This window comes from Diplotaxodon limnothrissa, linkage group LG19 (assembly GCF_057381915.1).
Source record: "Diplotaxodon limnothrissa isolate DT_005_m linkage group LG19, D_limnothrissa_male_GT1.1, whole genome shotgun sequence".
NCBI lineage: Eukaryota > Metazoa > Chordata > Actinopteri > Cichliformes > Cichlidae > Diplotaxodon > Diplotaxodon limnothrissa.
This window is the reverse complement of record NC_140614.1, coordinates 33,327,421-33,346,092: the sequence shown is the minus strand read 5'-3', so window position 1 is coordinate 33,346,092 and position 18,672 is coordinate 33,327,421. Positions and strand designations below refer to the sequence as shown.

Sequence of the window (18,672 nt, the reverse complement as noted above, 5' to 3'; positions counted from 1 at the left end):
GTGTAAAAGAACAGTACCAAAAAAGATGTGTCACAGTTTCTGGATGATCCCCAGGGTACCTAGTGACAGTGACACTTGCTCATAGGGGGTCATATGATTGTTGGGTTTTTCTCTGTATCTATGAAGCGCCTTGAGGCGACTTATGTTGTGATTTGGCGCTATATAAATAAAATTGAATTGAATTGAATTGGTTTATTTTAGGGGCTTAAATCGACCAAATAGTTCTGGTTCATCGCATCTAATTGCTTTCAGCCGTGACGGCGACGTTTCTACGCGTGCATTAAAGAGAAGGAGTGATGGACCGCTGTCCGTCTGTTGCGATGAAAACAAAGTGGTATCCCTTTATTTTGTGGAGCGTTTTATCACTTGGCCTTCTAAGCTCTGCGGCGGACACGTATGACTCTCCGCTTACGAGAAGGAAAGTGGTTTTCAAACTGGGCGCTCCGAAAATCAAACTTCCATTAGCTGAAGACAGAGAATCCAACCAGAGGCTACCTGCCGACACACCTCCAGAGCCTCAGCTGGGTTACCGAAGGTCCTATTCCGCTTCAGCACCTGTGACACTTGGACCCATGCGACCAGGGAAACCCGAGGCAAAGATCCAGTCAGACTTTGCTTACCTCCCGGACGTCTCTGTAACCTGCTCCACATCTGACTTTGTCGTCAGGATCAAACCAGCTTTCTACGGTCTGGGCGCAGAAGCAGAGGAACTGTTGTTAGGCAGCAGTTGTAAAAGCAACGGGCTTCTTAGACCATACGGCGACCTTCTTTTCTCGTATCCACTGACCGCCTGTGATGGCGTACGTGAGGTAAGCTATGGGTGGTGCTCAATCCCTCTCTCGCTGCATCTGTCATCTTGTATTGACACTTTCTGACCTTTCCTGACAGATGCCCCCCGGTTATCTGGTTTATAAATTCGTGCTCCATTATGAGCCGTCGCCAAAACGATTTCCAAGCAGAGCGCACCGGGTGGATGTAGATATTGAATGCCGCTACCCAAGGTTAGGCATGTTGGTTTGCTTTATACAGAAGGTGTGCGAACACTTAGTGTTGAAAGCTTCCAAATCGTCTGCCCTCCACAGGAACCATCATGTGCACCAACTGGCTGTCCAACCAACCTGGGAAACAGTTGTTTTCCGTAAAAGGCTGAAAAGTCGTCACACGGACTACCAGATTACCCTGATGGATGGTATGGGTGTCTGCATTATGCAGCAGAACAGACTTTGGCAGATCCTAAACAGCTGGGTACTTGTGTTTCACATTTGTAGATTCATGGAGTAGACCGGTCACCACTCGGGTCTACCAGCTTGGGCAAAAGGTTCATATCCAGGTTTCTGCTCCTCATCTGCCTGCTGGAGGAAAACTCTACATACGTAGCTGCTATGCAGCTCCATCTAGTGGCTCTAGATCGTCCCTGAAGTACTCCATCATAGACAACTTTGGGTATGTAGTGTGGATAGAGTGACCTGATTAAACTAAATGTGGAGAAAAAGAGTGAATCTGTGACGAATGTGAGATTTAGAAAAAGCTACATATTTAAATTTTTGGGTTTTTACTCCATATTGTTGTCATTGATGTTTGCAGCTGTATGCTGGACAGCAAGGGAGACCTGGGGACCTCTGAGTTTGTTTCCCAGACAGATAGGACTGTGAGACTTTCCGTGTTGGCTTTCCAGTTTACTGCTGATCCAAACACTGAGGTGAGAGTAGACCATCTATGATTCTCTCAGTTTACACAGCTAAGCACTGTGGCATAATCCCGTTTCTGTTTTAGGTCAGTATCTACTGCAGGTTGTTTGTCACGTCAGAGGATCCAAGTCCTGTGCACAAATCCTGCACGTACAGGGGCAACAGGTGAGGAATAATAGGATGATATACCAACAGAACTGTAGATTTCCCAGCTGTTTCCAGGGGGACTGTTAATACATATGCTATAACAGGTGGAGGGCGCTTACTGGTGATGACTCCATATGTGAATGTTGTGAGTCCCGGTGTGTGACTCCTAAGCCCCGGAGGGCTATGATGGAAGGTCTGTAACAATCTCATTATTATACCTTTTAATTTAAGATATTCAGCATTTTGCATCGACTGTTTGGGAATTGCAGACATTTTTACACATAGCTGTCAATTTTCAGAGGCTCAAAGATGACAAACGAATATAATTTGAAATATAAAGATGTTTTTCTTAATTAATTGGATACAAATCGTTTGCAGTTGGTGATTGAGAAGGCCTGGCAGGGGATTCACTTAATGTTCTGCCGCTGACACCTCTGGATTTCATTTTTTGAGTTCCAGTGAACAGCTACCAAATATAACTTCAAGCTTTAAATCCTAACTAGCTGATACAATACTTTTGTTAAATGATTAAAATTACAGCTGAAAGTGTACAATTTAAATAGTTTTTTATATATACATGTGTTTAAAACCCCACTATGATGGTGTAGCAAGGTAAAATTACAAATGTGTCATTGTCCAAATAAATGTATGGACTTAACTGTGTATTCAAAAATCGAATATACAGTCATGGAAAACTGTAAAACATCCAATTGTATACGAACATTAAATCTGTTAGTCAGTTAAAAAATTAAAATTACTTTTTGTTGTTGTTTGTAAGGTTCTGCCAGCAGTGGGTCATTACTGGTGTCGGATCAGTCGTACACAGCAAAGGACCAGTTTCTACCAGTCAGCCTCCCTCTGGACAGCATAAGAAAACAGAGGACCACAAATCGTTACAGTAATGAGACGCACAGCCGGGACAGGTTCTTGGGAAAAGCAGTAAAGTATAATGATGATGGTGAAGAAGAAAGTGGAATTGCATTTGAAGCGATGACGGGACTTAATTTAGATGATTTTGGTTTTGGGGAGAGGGCCTTAAAGGGCAAGTGGAATGAATCTGAGGTGAAGCGTTTAGATAAGTTGAGGGAGGAGGAGTCACCGTATGAAAAAAAGGATTCAGATGAGAGAAGTGAAAATGAAGTTTATAATGTAGAGCAAGCGAACGATCTGAATCAGAAGGAAAGTGAAAGGATTAGTCACTTGGAGCAGTTGCCACTGTCGAAGATTGATGTACAGCCACCTGATTCTAGAGATGAGGGAGGAAACGGGACACATGGAGGGAAGGAGGTGGAGGTTGAGGAGAAGGGGTTGACGTCATACGAGGTGCAGTTGAAGAATGACAGCAGGACAGCAGATGCAGAAGATGGCGGGGAGATGACGTGGTATTTTTTTTGGAGGTAGTGTTTGATCAATTAATCAAGTATACTGCCTTAAGACTGGAGCTCTGCGTAGTCTGACTCATTTCAATAAAATGTGAAAATGAAATCAACTGACTCTTGTCATTCATGACTTCACACAACAAACATTGTTTCATTTAAAAACTGTTTCCATTTTAGGAACGTACACTGCACAGAAAAATGAAAGGAGCACTTCTTAATCAGAGAACAGCATCAGGTCGGTTAAAGTTCTGGGGTACTGAAGTTTAACTGAGTAGCAGAGAGGCTCAGCTGCTTTGAAATTAATAGCAGGTGCACTAGAGGGGCAACAATAGGACAACCTCCAAAATGTGGATAGTTTTACAGGTGGAGGCCACTGAAAAATTTTTTTTTTTCCCCCTCATCTTTGTCGTTTCACTAGGCTCTGTGTCACTAGAGGTACCACGAGGAAATACCAGGGCCCTACAGAGGCTGCACAGGATGTACAACTCCTCCAGGAGAGCACATCAATATGTGCTATTGCCAGGTTTGCTGTGTCCCAGCACAGTCTCAAGAGCACTGACATTCCATCGGTCCTTAACCTACCAGCAGGACCATTAGCTGCACCTCTACAGGCTAGGCAACAGCACCCTGACTGCCATTAGGTATCACGATGAAGTCCTTGGACCCACTGCCAGAACCTACGCTGAAACAGTGGGTCCATCTGTGATGACGTGCATACAAACTACTAAGTGTCCATTATGAGTTGCTGCAATGAAATTTTGGCAAAATGGACCAGCCTGCTGCATAATTTTCACTCTGATTTTAAGCATTTCTTTAAATTCAACCTACTGTAGTTAAATTTTCAATTCTTTTAAATGAGGCGGTATCCTTTTGTTCTTATTGCCCAGTACATATCAATGTAGATATCCAGCAGCATTTTTCCCTCAGTAAGATTTGATGTGTTTTCAAAGTGTTCCTTTACATTTTTGTGAAATGGTAAATGGCCTGTATTTATATAGCGCTTTACTAGTCCCTAAGGACCTCAAAGCGCTTTACACATCCAGTCATCCACCCATTTACACACTGGTGATGGCAAGCTACGTTGTAGCCACAGCCACCCTGGGGCGCACTGACAGAGGCGAGGCTGCCGGACACTGGCGCCACCGGGCCCTCTGACCACCACCAGTAGGCAACGGGTGAAGTGTCTTGCCCAAGGACACAACGACCGAGACTGTCCAAGCCGGGGCTCGAACCGGCAACCTTCCGATTACAAGGCGAACTCCCAACTCTTGAGCCACGATCGCCCTAAGGGTAGAATGTCTAAACAGTTGACCCTGAAGTAAAACAATGCAAGGAGAAAAAAAAAAAAGATGGGCAACACAGTATTTTAGTTTATCGATGAATCTTTAATTTTTCTTTATAAATGGTGATTCTTACAGTTGTCTGCAAAACCAGTTTGAAATATATTATAGTTCAATACAGAAATATCCCACAGTTTAAGCCATAACTGGGAAGAAAGGCATTGCCTCCATTATCTGTAACTAAAAAGCAGCAGAAAATGTGCACTATAATCATTCTAGTGTGTGATGTGTCTGTGTGTGGGATCTAAAATATAAATTTGCATGCTTGTAGAGCTACGCAACAGACTGTTTTATTATGTCATTCTTTAGCAAACATGGCAAAGAAGACTTTGTCTGTAGAGGTCATCCTCTAAATGTGACAGAAAAAATAACTTAAGATAATTAATAGTATTTGGAACAAATACAATTAGTGTGGAAACTTTTGGAAAAGATACAGAACATAACTCTGTAGAAGAAATCCACCATTACTGGATATGTTAAATAAACATAATGCTGCTATATTTACAGATGAGTGCCCAAAAGTCCCATTGTTCCAAGTACTGACTAAAGGATTGATTCAGCAGGACATAAGTGGTACAATCACTATTTGAGACTAGAGGACGACAAAGACCCTCTGGTAAAGAAAATATACATCTCTTTATAAAATGCAAAATGAGCTCTCAAGAAAATTAGGACCCACACCATTAAATTCAAACAACTCCAAAACCTTAAAAAAAGGCAGTTTCTGAGTGAAGCATCTCATCCATCCATATCCAGTTGCAGAGGTCTCCTTCAGTCTTTATAATCATGTTTATGACGACCCTCCTTCAACAGTACCAGCTGTTCCATTTGTTTTCTCTGCAGCATCTAAAGTTGGAAATGTACACAGAGTTGGTTTGTCTACATCCAAAAGAATTGTACAGAAAAAAATATTTTAGCTATTTAGGCAAGTAGATGGCAGTGTTAGCTGTTTGGTGCAAACTGGGAAAACATCTCAAGTACTCAATGGCTGGGCATTATAATCTCAAAACATACATTTCCCCCTGAAAAACTATTATTTGTTGGTCTGTTAAATACTTTACCCACATTACCATCAACGGATCTGCTGTAGTATGTTTATTGCCCACTGCTTAGCAAATGTTAGCATAGCATGTGGCTAAGCTATAGCATAAAGTTAATATGAGAAACTGCTGGGAAACAGCATGTGAAGCGCTGATCACTAAACTGAGTAAAAAGGCTTAAAATTTGCATTGCGTTTGACCCGTTTCTTTATCTGTACTGTCTTTTTTTTGTTTTGGGGGCTTTTCACACCCACTCATGATCTTTATGTGCACGACATGCGCCACATCTGGTCACTCTCTTTCTATTTGTCATGTGTTGCATGCCTTTTTAAAAAATCGGGGCTGATATACATTACCTTTGATACTTTCCTGCTGCGCTTCCTGTCTTGCAGTTTGGTCCACATCTCCACTCGTCTCAACCTCGCTGCCCCTTGTTTTGGGTTTCTTTGCAACAGGTGGTGGCACCTTGGCTCCCTTATTCATAGACTCTGCTTCACTGATCACCTTCTGTACATCTTCCTTGGCCACCAGCATTGGCTTGGTCTCAGTCACAACATTCCTGTTGCTCTTGGAGAAGATAAAGCTTGCAGTGCTGCTGGGGGACTTGTGGAGGTCCAGTGGTGACGTTGGAGGCTGCAAGCTGAGGCGAGACGCTGGACTTTGTTGAGATCTGGCTGCTGTCCTCATGCGGATGGCTTCCTGTAGGTTCATGGAACGGGTAGTGTTCATGGCAGAATAAGCCTTTTTCGTAGGGGAGGTGGCTATGGACAAAGATGAAGGAGGAACCACGTCAGCTTGGGACTTGGGCACAGTTGGTTGCGAAGGGTCTGTTTCCGGTGGAGGAATGGGTGTAGAAGAGGTCATGATTAGAGATTTTCTGATGGGCTTCTGAGGAGCCTCACCATTAGCAGATGAGGATGGGAACTGATTGCTGCTTGTGACCTCAGCCTGTGGTTGCTGCTCTTCAGCTTTGGGGGGCTCAGGGCTGCTGCTGACTGACCGCAATTTGACCATCTGCAGGAGGGAAGGGGTGACAATGGGCATAGGTTCTTCTTGCACAACTGGGGTAGAAGTCTGCTCTTGGGTTTTATTCTCTGTGCTTAAAGGAATAGGCTGCTCCTTAATGCTGGCATGCCCCTGAACTGGTAAAGGTGGAGGTACAGGAATGTTTACAGGTTCAGAAGGAGCAAATACTTGAGTCTTTTCTGGTGAAGATGTTTCAGGTGGTGATGGTGGTGGTATTGATACTTCAGATGGAGGTGAAGGTGAGGCCTCCTTTGTTGTCAGAACATCAGTTTTTGGGGCTACTACCTGAGATTGTGGGAGAAGCTCTGTGGGAGGTGGAGGGGGAATATTCTGAGGGGGGATAAGAACACTGTTAGATGAAACTGTGTTAGCTTCAGGTTCAAAGGAGACCTCTTGTAGAAGCTCAATCTTCTGCTCTGATGATTCTGGCTGTGTTGGCAGGGGTGGTGCAGGTGGAATACTTTGTGGTGGAGTGAGCTTGCTGATAGATTCAGCCTCTTCAGAGATATTAGACATATTTTCTTGAGAAGGAGGAGACGTAACCTCTTCAGAGGACGGAGCAGACACCTCTTTGAGTGGCAGATGTGAGACCTCAACAACTACAGGAGGTGAGACGACTTTAGCTGGTGAAGGAGATACTAATGTTAATAAGGTAGAGGAGATGTCTTTAACAGGTGGGGGCACATCTTGAACCACGGGTGAAGGTAGCTTTTTTGGTATTACAGGACCAAACTCTACAGGTGGTGGTGGAGAAAGTGTCAGAGATGCCTTATCAGTTGCAGTAGGCAGAACCTCTGTAAGTGGTGGAGGGGGTGCTGTATATGGTGGGGGAGGAGGGATATTTAAGGGAGAAGGCGCTACCCCCTGAGATGTACTGGACTTGTGAAGTTCAGGCTCCATGATCACCTTAATGATGTCCTTTTTCACTACTGATATAACCGATGCAGTCGTGCAAGAGGAGTCACTCCTGAGGGAGGACTTTGGTGGAACCTGAACAGGTATAATGGGTGAATCATCACCAAACAGTGGAGGTGGAGGAAGAGGAAAATCTATTTCATCTGGCCCACTGGGGCTACCTGATGTTGGTGGTGGTGGAGGGGGCCAGGAAGATTCGGGGGATACAACTTTTACTGATGTAATGGAATTGATTTCTGTGGTCTGTCTGGGGAGGGGCTGGGAAACACGTTGCACCAGAGGAGGAGATAGCGCTGGGGAAATGTGAATTAATGAAATGGCAGGTGCTCTATCAGTGTTAGTCTTTACCTCTGTAGCTTGGCCGGTTGTTTTATTAGCTGCTTCTTCTTTTATTGCTGCAAGTCTTTCTTCTCGTCTCTCTACAGCCTTCATTAACATTCCATTCAACATATCACTTACTCTCCCTTTCTCATCTTTACCACGTCCATTCAAATCTACATTCTGAGCCAGTCTTTCATTGCTATCTTTGCAAATCTCTGCATTCAAAATCCCACTTTCTTGAACTTTCTTCAATTCTAGCACATGTAGGGATCCATTAACAGACTCTGTCGTCACTGATGGATTTTTGTGCTTTCTTTCTACTGCCAAGCTCTTAGCCAACTCCTCAGCAGCTGCCGGAGACTGCCTCTGTTGTCTCCGGTCCTTCGGGTTCTTCTTTGCAATAGCATAAGTCTTGCCAGGGGCTGGGGGTCCCAGGATCAGCTCACATGAACGCAAACTATGGGACCATACCTCAGGTGGAGGAGGTGGAGGTGCATGGATTTTAGGTGGTGGAGGGATATTGAAAAGTTCTATCAAGGCCTGTACAGAGGGACTGACAGTGTCTTTTGAATCAGCTTTATGTTCCTCAGTGCACTTATTATATTTAGATGACTCTGACTTAATTGAAGAGGATCCAGCAAATACTTTTTGAAGCTTTGCTAAAATGCTGTTCTTATGCTTTGGAGATGAACCGTTAGCTTGTTTAGTGAGCTGTGGGGATGTGCCATCTTGGCTGGAGTTGCCACTGACATTGTTTAGCTTATTCTCCTCAAGCAGTTCCCGCTTCTCTTGTGAAGCATCTTTCGATCTTTTGATTGCCTGCAGCTGAGTTCTAAAGGGACCGACTGACGAAGAGCCCATTGAATCATCCAGAGAACTGGTGTCAGCATTGTAGCCAGGGCTGTCCAGAGTCTTGGAGGGATGAGAGTCAGATTGGTTTTGGTCACTTTCCTCACTTGGGGCTGAATTGCTGTGGAGAGAATTTTCTCCTGGCAGGACCCTAATCTCTGCTGGATAACGGGGCTGGCGCTTCATTTTACTGTGGAGGGAATAGGAGCGGCTTGGAGGAGGAGGGGCCCTTTTTGGCTTAGTAACAGAGAGGCTACGCACAAACTGTCCGTCTTTCTTAACCTCATCTCCCCTGACGATCACCCTGCCATTGGAGCTGGAGGCCTTGCTTATAGAGGAGTGAGCATCAACTTTGTCCTCTTTAGCAGAAGCATTGCCATTTCTCTTTTGCTTTGGGGTGCTGCTGTTGGAGATGGTTGAAGAGTCAGATACCAATGTCTCGGACGAGTCAGAATTACTCCAGCACGACGTGTCAGACAGATTTGGAGGATTGTTGCGAGAGGCCGAGGTGATGGTGGACGATTTGGAGGAATAGGTTCTCACTGAAGATGCTCTAGAAGAAGCACGGGACGGAGCTGGGCTGGAGAGCATCAGGCTGCTTTTGCTGACAGTGCGGACACTGTTCCGACTACGCCCACGGCTGATCTCCACCACATCGATTGCGGGTGGCAAAATGGCATTGGGAATGATTTTGGACATGTAAGCAGCCTGGGGTGACATGGACATGACGGGGCTGGGGAGCTCCTGTTGAAGGCTGGAGGAAGTGGTCAACCAGGGTACAGCTAAAGATCGAGGCCTCTGATCGTCTTCCAAGGCGGGACGCAGGCGGTGCAGCAGGGCGAGATCATCTCTATGAGCAGCATGGGTAGCACCGAGCTGCTTGACATTTTTCTTGTTGAGAGGCTGGATGCTTATGCCTGGAACATTAATACTGGCTCCTTTTTCAGACTGTGATCCCATCTGTTGCCCATCTGTAGTTGGACTGAGATTAGTCTCGCCATTAAAAAGCTGTTCCTCATCTAACTTTGGATTCAGTGTCCAGTCAACTCTGTCCAGACCTAAAACAACAGCACAACCTTTCAGAATTAACATAGCTAGTTATGCACTAATTGTCTTTCTTTGAATCTGCAACATAAACATCTTAGATACTGTAGCAGTCTTGAATAGTTCATGTTAGGTTTTGTATTGTTGATTGTCATTTATGCTTAGAAATATTTAACCATATATGCTTAGAGGTGTATAATCAATTGTGTAGTGACAGGATGTGTGATCTTTAGCAGGCTACAAAGGCTTGGTGTGCATTCGCACACCTACATCCTGGGAGCATGGGAAGAGGTCGTACCTTGTTTTATGGTAGGATAAACGTGGCTATATCTGTTTTAGTCCAAGTGCCTTTTGTTTAGATGAACTGCTGGACTTCCAGACCAGCAGGTTTAGAGAAGTCATTTATGGGGTCACACTCTGACCACTCTCCCCACCCACCCACCCACCCACACACACACACAGTATTCTTTGTTCACATGTATACCTATGTAAGATGTTATATGTTAATGACCCTATGCATATTCATGTAACCACAATAAAAGGAGTGCTATGGGGAACCTGGCTGAGAGTCTGACGGAGGTCAAGTGGTGGAACGACACTTGGCTCCAGGCAGGTCTCCCTCATGCATGAGTAACAAGAAGAACTTTGCCTACTTGGTGTTCAATGCTTTTGCTGTGTTTTTTAATTGTCTCGTTCCAGCGGTGGGCCTGTGCTAGACAGACCCAACAGTTCATACAGTTCAAAAAAGTCACTGCATACCCAGCTCTCTCTGAACATGATGTGGGATACCCACAACAGTCTTCCTGTGGCGTCTTCTGGTCCTGGTCTTTTCTGACTTTTTCCCAGAGTTCAAAGGTCTGAATGTTGAACCTGTAGAGCGAATAAATGTTTATCCACATGTCGTCAATTAAATGTTTTATGCAAGCATGTCAAAGCGCATTGCATAATGACAAAGAGTGGATATAAATAGTGTTTTGGCTTGTGGTTAATTTACCTTGTCTGGTGAGTCCAGAGCGGGAGGATCTAGTGGACACTGACGATTGCACAGAGGCGACAGAAGACGTATCAGGAATCGTGCTGTCCGTCATAAACCCAGCACTTTCTCCATCTGTTTGAGCCGTCATTGTCGACTAGCAAAAACAGAAAGATTACTTATATTACATTAATAAAAGTTTTAACAAATCATTTGTGATATTAGAAAGCACAAGAATCTGTATATAATGTGTAACTTACAATTGTGCTTACGCTGTCCTGGTATTCCACTCCATTATTGGTTTCTGAAAAGACAAGAACATTTTTCGATTGATAATGGGACTTTTTAATTAAGTGTCAAAATCTAGGGAAGAACAAACATGTACTGGGTATATCAGTAGTTGGTTTTATACCTTCCTCCTGCATCATTTTCAGTCCTTGCAGAGCCTCAGTGTGAAGGTCCTCCAGGTACTTAGGCCTGCTGGACTCAATGAACACATTCTCCTGGAACAACGGGGGTGCCGGGGTCTTTTCATCGTCATCTAGCTTTAGGGCAGCTTTAAAAAAAAAAAAAAAAAAAAAAAAAAAAAAGATAGGGAGAGGAGATCAGGCCAGATCAACTCAAAGCTCTGTGTTACTGTAACTGTAAATGATGGGGCCATATGGACAGGGGGTTAGCATTTAGGTGACTGTCAGGGATATTTAAGCACAGGAACAGTAAAGATGTTTGAGGGTTAACACATGAGTGTGAAATGAATAGACCGAACTCCAGTTCTTCTCATGCAGGATTAGACACAGTGATCCTCAACATGGGATTATCAGATCAAAAATCTGCCTGCAGCAACATATGCCTGGTGTTTTTTCCCAGCTTAAGCATCATTTAAAGAGACAGTACGAAGGACACTAATTAAACTGCTATGGCATCTCAAACGATGGATCCAATCCAAAGTTAAGCATTACTTTCAGTCATGTGTGAAACTCAAGAATAACAAAAACCCGAGTAACCTATTCATAAGACCGTTATATAAAATTAAAGTTAATGAGTCTTTACATTTAAAAGAGCAACATATTTTCTTCGTGAATCCAATAAGAACTAAACATAATTAAACATAACACCCATTTGACATGTCATGTAATACCTGCAGTGCTCTCATGCCTCCATGGCACAGTCTGGGATTGTTGGACTAGCAGCCTTCTACGAAAGTTTTATGTAACAGCAGTAGCTGCCCTACTTTTAGCTACCTGTCCTCCTAGCACTCTCACTGTAAGACCATGCTGGAATTAACCACGTGCTTAACAGTTAAAGCTAATTCTTACCTTCCTCTTCTGTAACAGCAGTATATATACACTGTTAAGGAAATCCTAATGTGCAAAATTGAAATTCTAGCTGTTCTTTTTAAAATATTTTTCTTATTATGAGAAGTATTTGTAACTACTGTAGGAGAAAAAAAAAATCACAGCATTTTATATATCTGCAAAGTAAATATTATAGCTCAACAGTGGTTTTTATGGTTTATAATGACCAGACTTTAATTTCTTTATTGACTGCCATAAGCAAGGCAGCTGATCGAGCCTGTGTGGTCATTTATAGTAAACACAACCTGGGTAGGACCAATTAGTTTGGATCTTCAACCAATAAGATCAAACCTATGCTGCTCTCACTCACCTCTTCTCTTGGAAACTGTAGGAAAGCAGTAAAAATTATTGGCGTTATTAGTCAGAAGCACCACCATGATCTTTCTTATGTCTTCAAAAAGTTGACTAAAAGTATGTCCAAGTTATAAAGTTAAACCACATAAAAACACCCAAAAAGACGATCCAGTCAAAAAATATATAAATCCCGGAAAGATCACGACAGCATGAATATGGTGCTTGTTATTGTCAGTTCAGGTCCTCGCCGAGCAGAGAATGTCTCTTCAACCAATGGACAATCAGAGCTCAGACACTAATCCTCAGCAGCCTAATTCCTGCCATCCCTCTTCCTCTATGTCACCCCCCTGTCAGTGCTCAGTAAGATACCATCCCACTATCGTGCCCCGTCTGCAGACTAGCTCGCCCAGGATTGGTCAGTCAAGATGCAGAAATCAAACATGTAAACATTAATGCAAAGAGTGCTGTTGTCAGGGATTTGAGGTCAAACAGGCATGTCTTCAGTAAACAACACACCACGTCTTTGTTAAAATATACAATTTCATTACAGAACTCTAATAACATGGTCAACATTTCTATACTTCCTCAGACTTCATTAGAATAGACACTATAAAGCTGCCTTATAAATTACTTTTTTATTAAATTGGCATTTTAAAAATTTATATATTCTTTTTTTTTTTTTTTTTTAAATATACGTCCTTCCCAGCACAACTCCAAAAGGATCCGTCTGGCCTCTGGGATCAAACCGTGGATATTCTGCTTGTTAGGTGAATGCTTAATCTACTACACTAAATTGTTTATATAAAAAAATTATTATTTTGCCACAAGGGGGTGTAAGTGAATTGAAATGACTATTCCTGAAACAAGATTAAAAACATGTTTAGTACAGGCCTGCAGCTCCAGAGCACATGGTTACCCATGTGAAAAATACTCCCCATTGTTTCCAGAAAACACTACAATAATTTGTTACTATGCAGCCTGAATACAGAGAATGGCACAAGGCCTCCCTAGTTAACTTTAAGTGCTGCTATCCAGAGGGCCACCAAATACTTTTCAAGCAAGCTGTTACAGCGTCCCATTTTTGTCGACAAGACTGTTCTTTCTTCATTCCTTCCCTTCATTTTATTTTTCTAAATTTACTTTTTTTTATTTATCACTTCCCTGGTGCGCTGCACACACATGACATAGAGCACATGACAGCTGAACAAATGGAAAACGCTCCCATGGTCTGAATCCTACAGAGTGAGTGTTACAAGAAAAGAAACGAATCACATGTGGAACCAGCATATACAAACGAGTAAAAACATACCGCTGACTTACCAGAACTGGCTGCTCAATACAACGAAAAGCTGATACGCTTGTGTGTAAAGTAGTAAAGTCAACTTAGTATAATGCTTTATCTTTTTACCGTTAGAGTACAGACTTACACGGAAAAACCAGGAGTTACGGTTGAGAATAACTGCACGGTAATAATGACTTATAGTATCACCAGTTTGGCAGTCACATTTTAACAGAGTCCATATTAATCACTGGCATATTAAAGATACCATCTGTCACAGCTGGATTGAGCAGGATTGTGTACTAATGGACTGGTAGTGTTGGCGTTACATACATCCCCCACCCTAAACTGATTTTTACGTCTTAGATTTGGTTTTCTATGGTCTAGAACCATGTCAGTGAATCGATGCTGACTTTTCACTAGAATACAGGTGAAAGTCTTCAGCTTCACTTGCAGTGTCACTGAACGTTCATGGATATTTTTACTCTTCACTCTGCTTGCTACTCTTCCTCTGATCCAGTCCGAAGAGTCTTATTATGGAGTCCAATTCCTCCTTAGAAGATTGAAATTATAGGAAGATTGGAAGGTCCTTGTGGCTCTTTTGTCAAATGACACCTGTGACGGCCAGTGGGCTGGGTTTTTCTGACTTTGCAGCTTGTGCTGTTACGAGGGCTGCAGCTAAAAGGGATGCAGAGCCTGTAACTCAAGCAGAAGAGTGTCAGGTTGAACCAGATTTGATTGTTCCTGAACATTTGTCAGTTTCCCAGCAAGAGTTAATTCACGCACAGCGTACTGATGCTTCACTGACTGAGCTGTTTCACAAAGTGCAACCTAGTGATGACGCTAGAAGTGCGGCCTCTGGTTATTTTCTGCAGAAGGAGGTACTAGTCCGTAGGTGGATTCCGCAAGGGTTGGACTGTGTTGGAAGTCCAGTTGTCCAGATTGTGGTTCCAACTAAATACCGTGACGAGGTGTTGAATTGTTCTCATGACAAATCTGGGCATTTGGGAGTGACGAAGACTTATAATTACATCTTGCGCTACTTCTTTTGGCCACGTCTTAAGCATGATGTTTCAGCTTACATTAAGACCTGCCATACTTGCCAAATTGTAGGTAAGCCAAATCAGTCTATTAAACCTGCTCCACTTTGTCCCATCCCTGCTGTGAGTAACCCATTTGAACATTTGATCATTGACTGTGAGGGCCCTCTTCCTAGATCAAAATCTGGTTCGGAGTATCTGTTGACTGTAATGTGCCAGGTTACGCGTTATCCTGCTGCATATCCGCTGCGTACCATCACAGCCAAGTCTGTGGTGAAGGCTTTGACACAGTTTATTTCTATATTTGGCATACCGAAGATTATTCAGAGTGACCAGGGATCAAACTTTTCGTCACATCTATTTGCACAAGTTCTTAAGCTGTTGAATATTGTACATAATAAAGCCTCTCCTTATCATCCACAGAGCCAAGGTGCTTTAGAGCGCTTCCATCAAACACTGAAGTCCTTGTTACGTGCCTATTGCACCGAAATGAGGAGTGACTGGGAGGAAGGTTTACCGTGGCTTCTGCTGGCAGCGCGAGAAGTGTGCCAGGAGAGTACTGGGTTTAGCCCAAATGACTTGGTCTTTGGCCACAAAGTTCGGGGACCGTTGACAGTGCTGTGCGATAAGTGGTTGTCAGGTGAACCACCAGTGAACTTGATAGATTATGTTAATGGTTTTCGGCACAGACTATATGTGGCAGGTCAGTTGGCCAAACAGAACCTTGAAAAGGCTCAGGTCAAGATGAAATATTTTTATGGCCGGCGTTCTGAAGAGCAGCAGTTTAGTGCGGGTGACCGGGTTTTGGCTTTACTGCCGATTGCAGGGTCACCGTTCCAGGCACGGTTTGCTGGGCCTTACACCGTGGTAACTTCTCAACAGTGGTTGCTCCTCTGACTGATTTGTTGAAGGCCAAAGTAAAGTTTATTTGGTCTGCAGCATGCCAGCAAGCTTTTTGGGATGTAAAAGCTTTACTGTGCTCTGAACCTGTGCTTTTAGCCCCTCGTCTGGATCAGCCCTTCAAGCTGTACGTGGACGCAAGCCACATTGGTGCAGGTGCCGTTCTAGTCCAAGCTGACAAGCAAGGTACTGAACATCCAGTTAGTTTCTATTCCAAGAAGTTCAACTCCCATCAGCTGAATTATTCGGTCATTGAAAAGGAAGCTTTGGCATTAGTCTTGGCCTTGCAGCATTTTAGGGTATATTTAGATTCTGCTCGGCCAATTGAGGTATTTTCTGACCATAACCCTCTCACTTCCTTGAACACATTGCAGAACCCAAATCAGAGGCTCATGCGGTGGGCTCTCTTTTTGCAGCCTTACAATTTGGATATCCAGCACATTGAGGGCAAAGATAATGTCTTGGCAGATGCTTTGTCCTGTGCCCCTTTGTAACCAGCAGCTTCACTCCTCATATGCTTTGAAGTATGTCCTCTCCAGTATGGTTTTCCTTCCTCTTAAATTGCTCCTAGGTACCAAGGTTGCTGAGGTTGGAGTTGAGCTTTGGACAGTAGATGAATGAGAGGATTGACTGAAATCAATAAGATGAGGATTTCATGCTTATCTTATGGTTGAAAGTGAAGTTATGTTTGAGTCCAAGAATGAAAACAGGGAGCAGGAAATATTTTGGTTTTATATTTTCAACAAACCTTATTTAGATACTCAGTTTTAGGTCATGTTATCCAAACTACTGTCCTTTTTAGCCTAGATTGGCTGCATAGCAGACATAGAGCGCCACACACATACTGACACAATCCAGCGCTGATGCAACTCTTCCTAGAACCGTTTCATGGGAATCAGACAGATGCAAATACCTACCCCACACACACACACACACACACACACACACACACACACACCTCTCCTCCCTGCCCTAACTTGCCCCTCTCTCTTGTTTTGAACCGCCAGCTCTGAGGGTGCTGTCTGCCAGGTGCTTAAGCTTCTCTAATCAACACAAACCCAACTGACAGTGGGAAAGAGCTGAAAGTTCACCCTTTAACTCAAGGACGATACATGTAGCCTCGATCCGCTGGAAGCACATCTCAAAGCATCCCGGTCTGCCTGCATACTCTCTTTTCACGCAGGTGGTTTTTTGTGAATTAAACATAAACGTCGGAGGTGAAAGAAAAGGAAGCACGAAAGGTGCTGTGACAAGGACCGCAATGTAGGTAACAGATATACCTGCATCATGTGGCACTGAGTGCTGCACCACAATCGGTATGCAAGACAAAGACCAGATGTATCAAATAACTCAGAAAATCCATTAATGGTTTCACAACAGTAGATTGTCTTTTGGGGGTTTTTGGAGGGGGGAGTTGGCAGGTCAGTTACTTTTTAACGCCACAGTCAATGTCACCACATCCGTTTACATCCTGAACCTCCCCCACAGCACAGAAAACTCACTGTCAGCCACATAACAAAAGAAAACAAAAGGTCTTTATGAATAGATTTAGCCATAAGCAACAAATTAAAATCTCATTAAAACGTAGAATAAAATGGAAAGTATTCAGGCCTGCTAGAGCCTGTTTGATGAAAGCACAAGCTTAACTGAGATTCATATGTGAATACAAATCAATTAAAAGTGTTGAGAAAATAAAAAGCCTTAATAGTATTAGTACAACAAGTAGATGCTAGAAATAGGCAGAATATTTTGGATGTATTACAGGCAAACTTGGCACGTTTGTGATTTTCGCTTTTTCTATTTTTTTCCCCCCACTTTTTTCAAAAATGGGCACAGGATTTTAGGATTTTATGGGTTCCAATTGTAGTCTGGTGCTGGTGGTGAATCCACCACTCTGGACAAAACAGAAATTTCCAGCAATTACGCCATGAATCATCAATAATCTGGTGGTAATAGCTTGTTGTTCCCCACAGGATAAAGTCCACAGTCTTTCTCTAGTAGACCAGAAGGTAAAGGTTTAAATGTGCTATGTCCAGTACTAAGACAGCAAATTCCGTATGAACACTGCCTGAACTTTGGAATTCTCATAAACATCAGGGATTAAAAATGTAATCAGCCTCGCACCAAATACTGCAGTCCCTCGAATGGCTTGTTAGTATTTGTGTTCCCCTTATGTGACAACCTGGTCTGGTCTGATTAGCTAGTATTTGAGCCTGCTTTGTATCTAAAAGGTACCAAAGATCAGCTGCACAGAGCTGCTATCCCAACCTCATGTTTAACATTAATAACATATCTTCAGGATAAACAAATTGACACCTCTGGGAACTGAAACAACAGTTTCTGTTGACATAAACTGGGCAGGTACCTGCGTTATACACTTATGAGAGGTGCAGTCCCTGAATTCTGAATTCATCCAGAAAGAACAGCACACTCTCATGGAAAAACCACATTATTAATAGTGCGCATGTTTGGCAAAATTTGCTGCCCCAACACAGTTATCTTTATTAAGGATGTCACAAGTGTCTGCTACCTAACGTCGCTCCAAAATGTCTCGATTTAACTACAAAAGTCACGAGTGGTGACTCACGGACCTTTCCAAGCACACAGTTATCAGTCTCTCTGTAGACCAGCCGCAGTGTGCTGGCAAACATTTTCCTTTCGTGACAATAGCAATAGCTGGTGCCATGCCACACTGACATGTCTGCATATCTTGACAATGAAACAATGCAAAGATATCAGAAATAATGTTACTGTTGGTCGCCTTGCTTTAGTTTGGTAACAATGACACCAAACATTAGAAGAGTGCAGAGAATAAACTTGATGAAATGAAACCCAAGCACGTTATTCAGACTGGAACTAGAGGGCAAACTGGCACTTATTAAAACGTTCTCAACACTTGAGCGAACTAAATATGATCACATGGGCTACCTGGGTGTGGTGACACTTCATCTGCTGAAATCAAATCCTACTAAAGCCCTGTCATTATAGATAATGGCGTGCGCAACTGTTTACACGTCGTCAAGTCCACCAACGCTGACGTTCCCACAGCGTCAGCGTCAACTTGGTTTTCACCCACATTCAC

At 43.2% G+C, this 18,672-nt stretch overlaps 2 protein-coding genes across 2 annotated transcripts in view; one reads left to right on the top strand and one right to left on the bottom strand.

Annotated features, from left to right (window-relative positions):
• The first annotated feature begins 296 nt into the window (after positions 1-296).
• On the top strand, positions 297-3,236 carry LOC146612655 (uncharacterized). Its single transcript, XM_085343614.1, has 8 exons — positions 297-809; positions 889-1,001; positions 1,083-1,189; positions 1,269-1,443; positions 1,585-1,699; positions 1,774-1,853; positions 1,940-2,028; positions 2,614-3,236. Exons 1-8 carry the CDS (start codon positions 297-299, stop codon positions 3,234-3,236), a joined length of 1,815 nt encoding a protein of 604 aa, XP_085199740.1.
• Positions 3,237-4,772: 1,536 nt separating this feature from the next.
• LOC146612654 (uncharacterized) overlaps positions 4,773-18,672 on the bottom strand; it is a 33,959-nt gene continuing 20,059 nt past the window's right edge. Inside the window, exons 3-8 of the mRNA XM_085343757.1 lie at positions 11,135-11,278; positions 10,983-11,026; positions 10,744-10,879; positions 10,509-10,619; positions 5,951-9,763; positions 4,773-5,400 (exon numbers count right to left, since the gene is read on the bottom strand). Coding sequence (XP_085199883.1) covers positions 5,345-5,400; positions 5,951-9,763; positions 10,509-10,619; positions 10,744-10,879; positions 10,983-11,026; positions 11,135-11,278 — 4,304 coding nt within the window. The 3' untranslated portion in view covers positions 4,773-5,344. The remainder of the gene's footprint in view (positions 5,401-5,950; positions 9,764-10,508; positions 10,620-10,743; positions 10,880-10,982; positions 11,027-11,134; positions 11,279-18,672) is intronic.

Bases quoted from the DNA above. Each gene is read 5' to 3' on its own strand.
- LOC146612655 (XM_085343614.1), top strand. From the start codon at position 297: ATGGACCGCTGTCCGTCTGTTGCGATGAAAACAAAGTGGTATCCCTTT. The intron at 1,002-1,082 runs GTTAGGCATGTT...TGCCCTCCACAG, and splicing joins ATTGAATGCCGCTACCCAAG to GAACCATCATGTGCACCAAC. The intron at 1,444-1,584 runs GTATGTAGTGTG...TGATGTTTGCAG, and splicing joins TCCATCATAGACAACTTTGG to CTGTATGCTGGACAGCAAGG.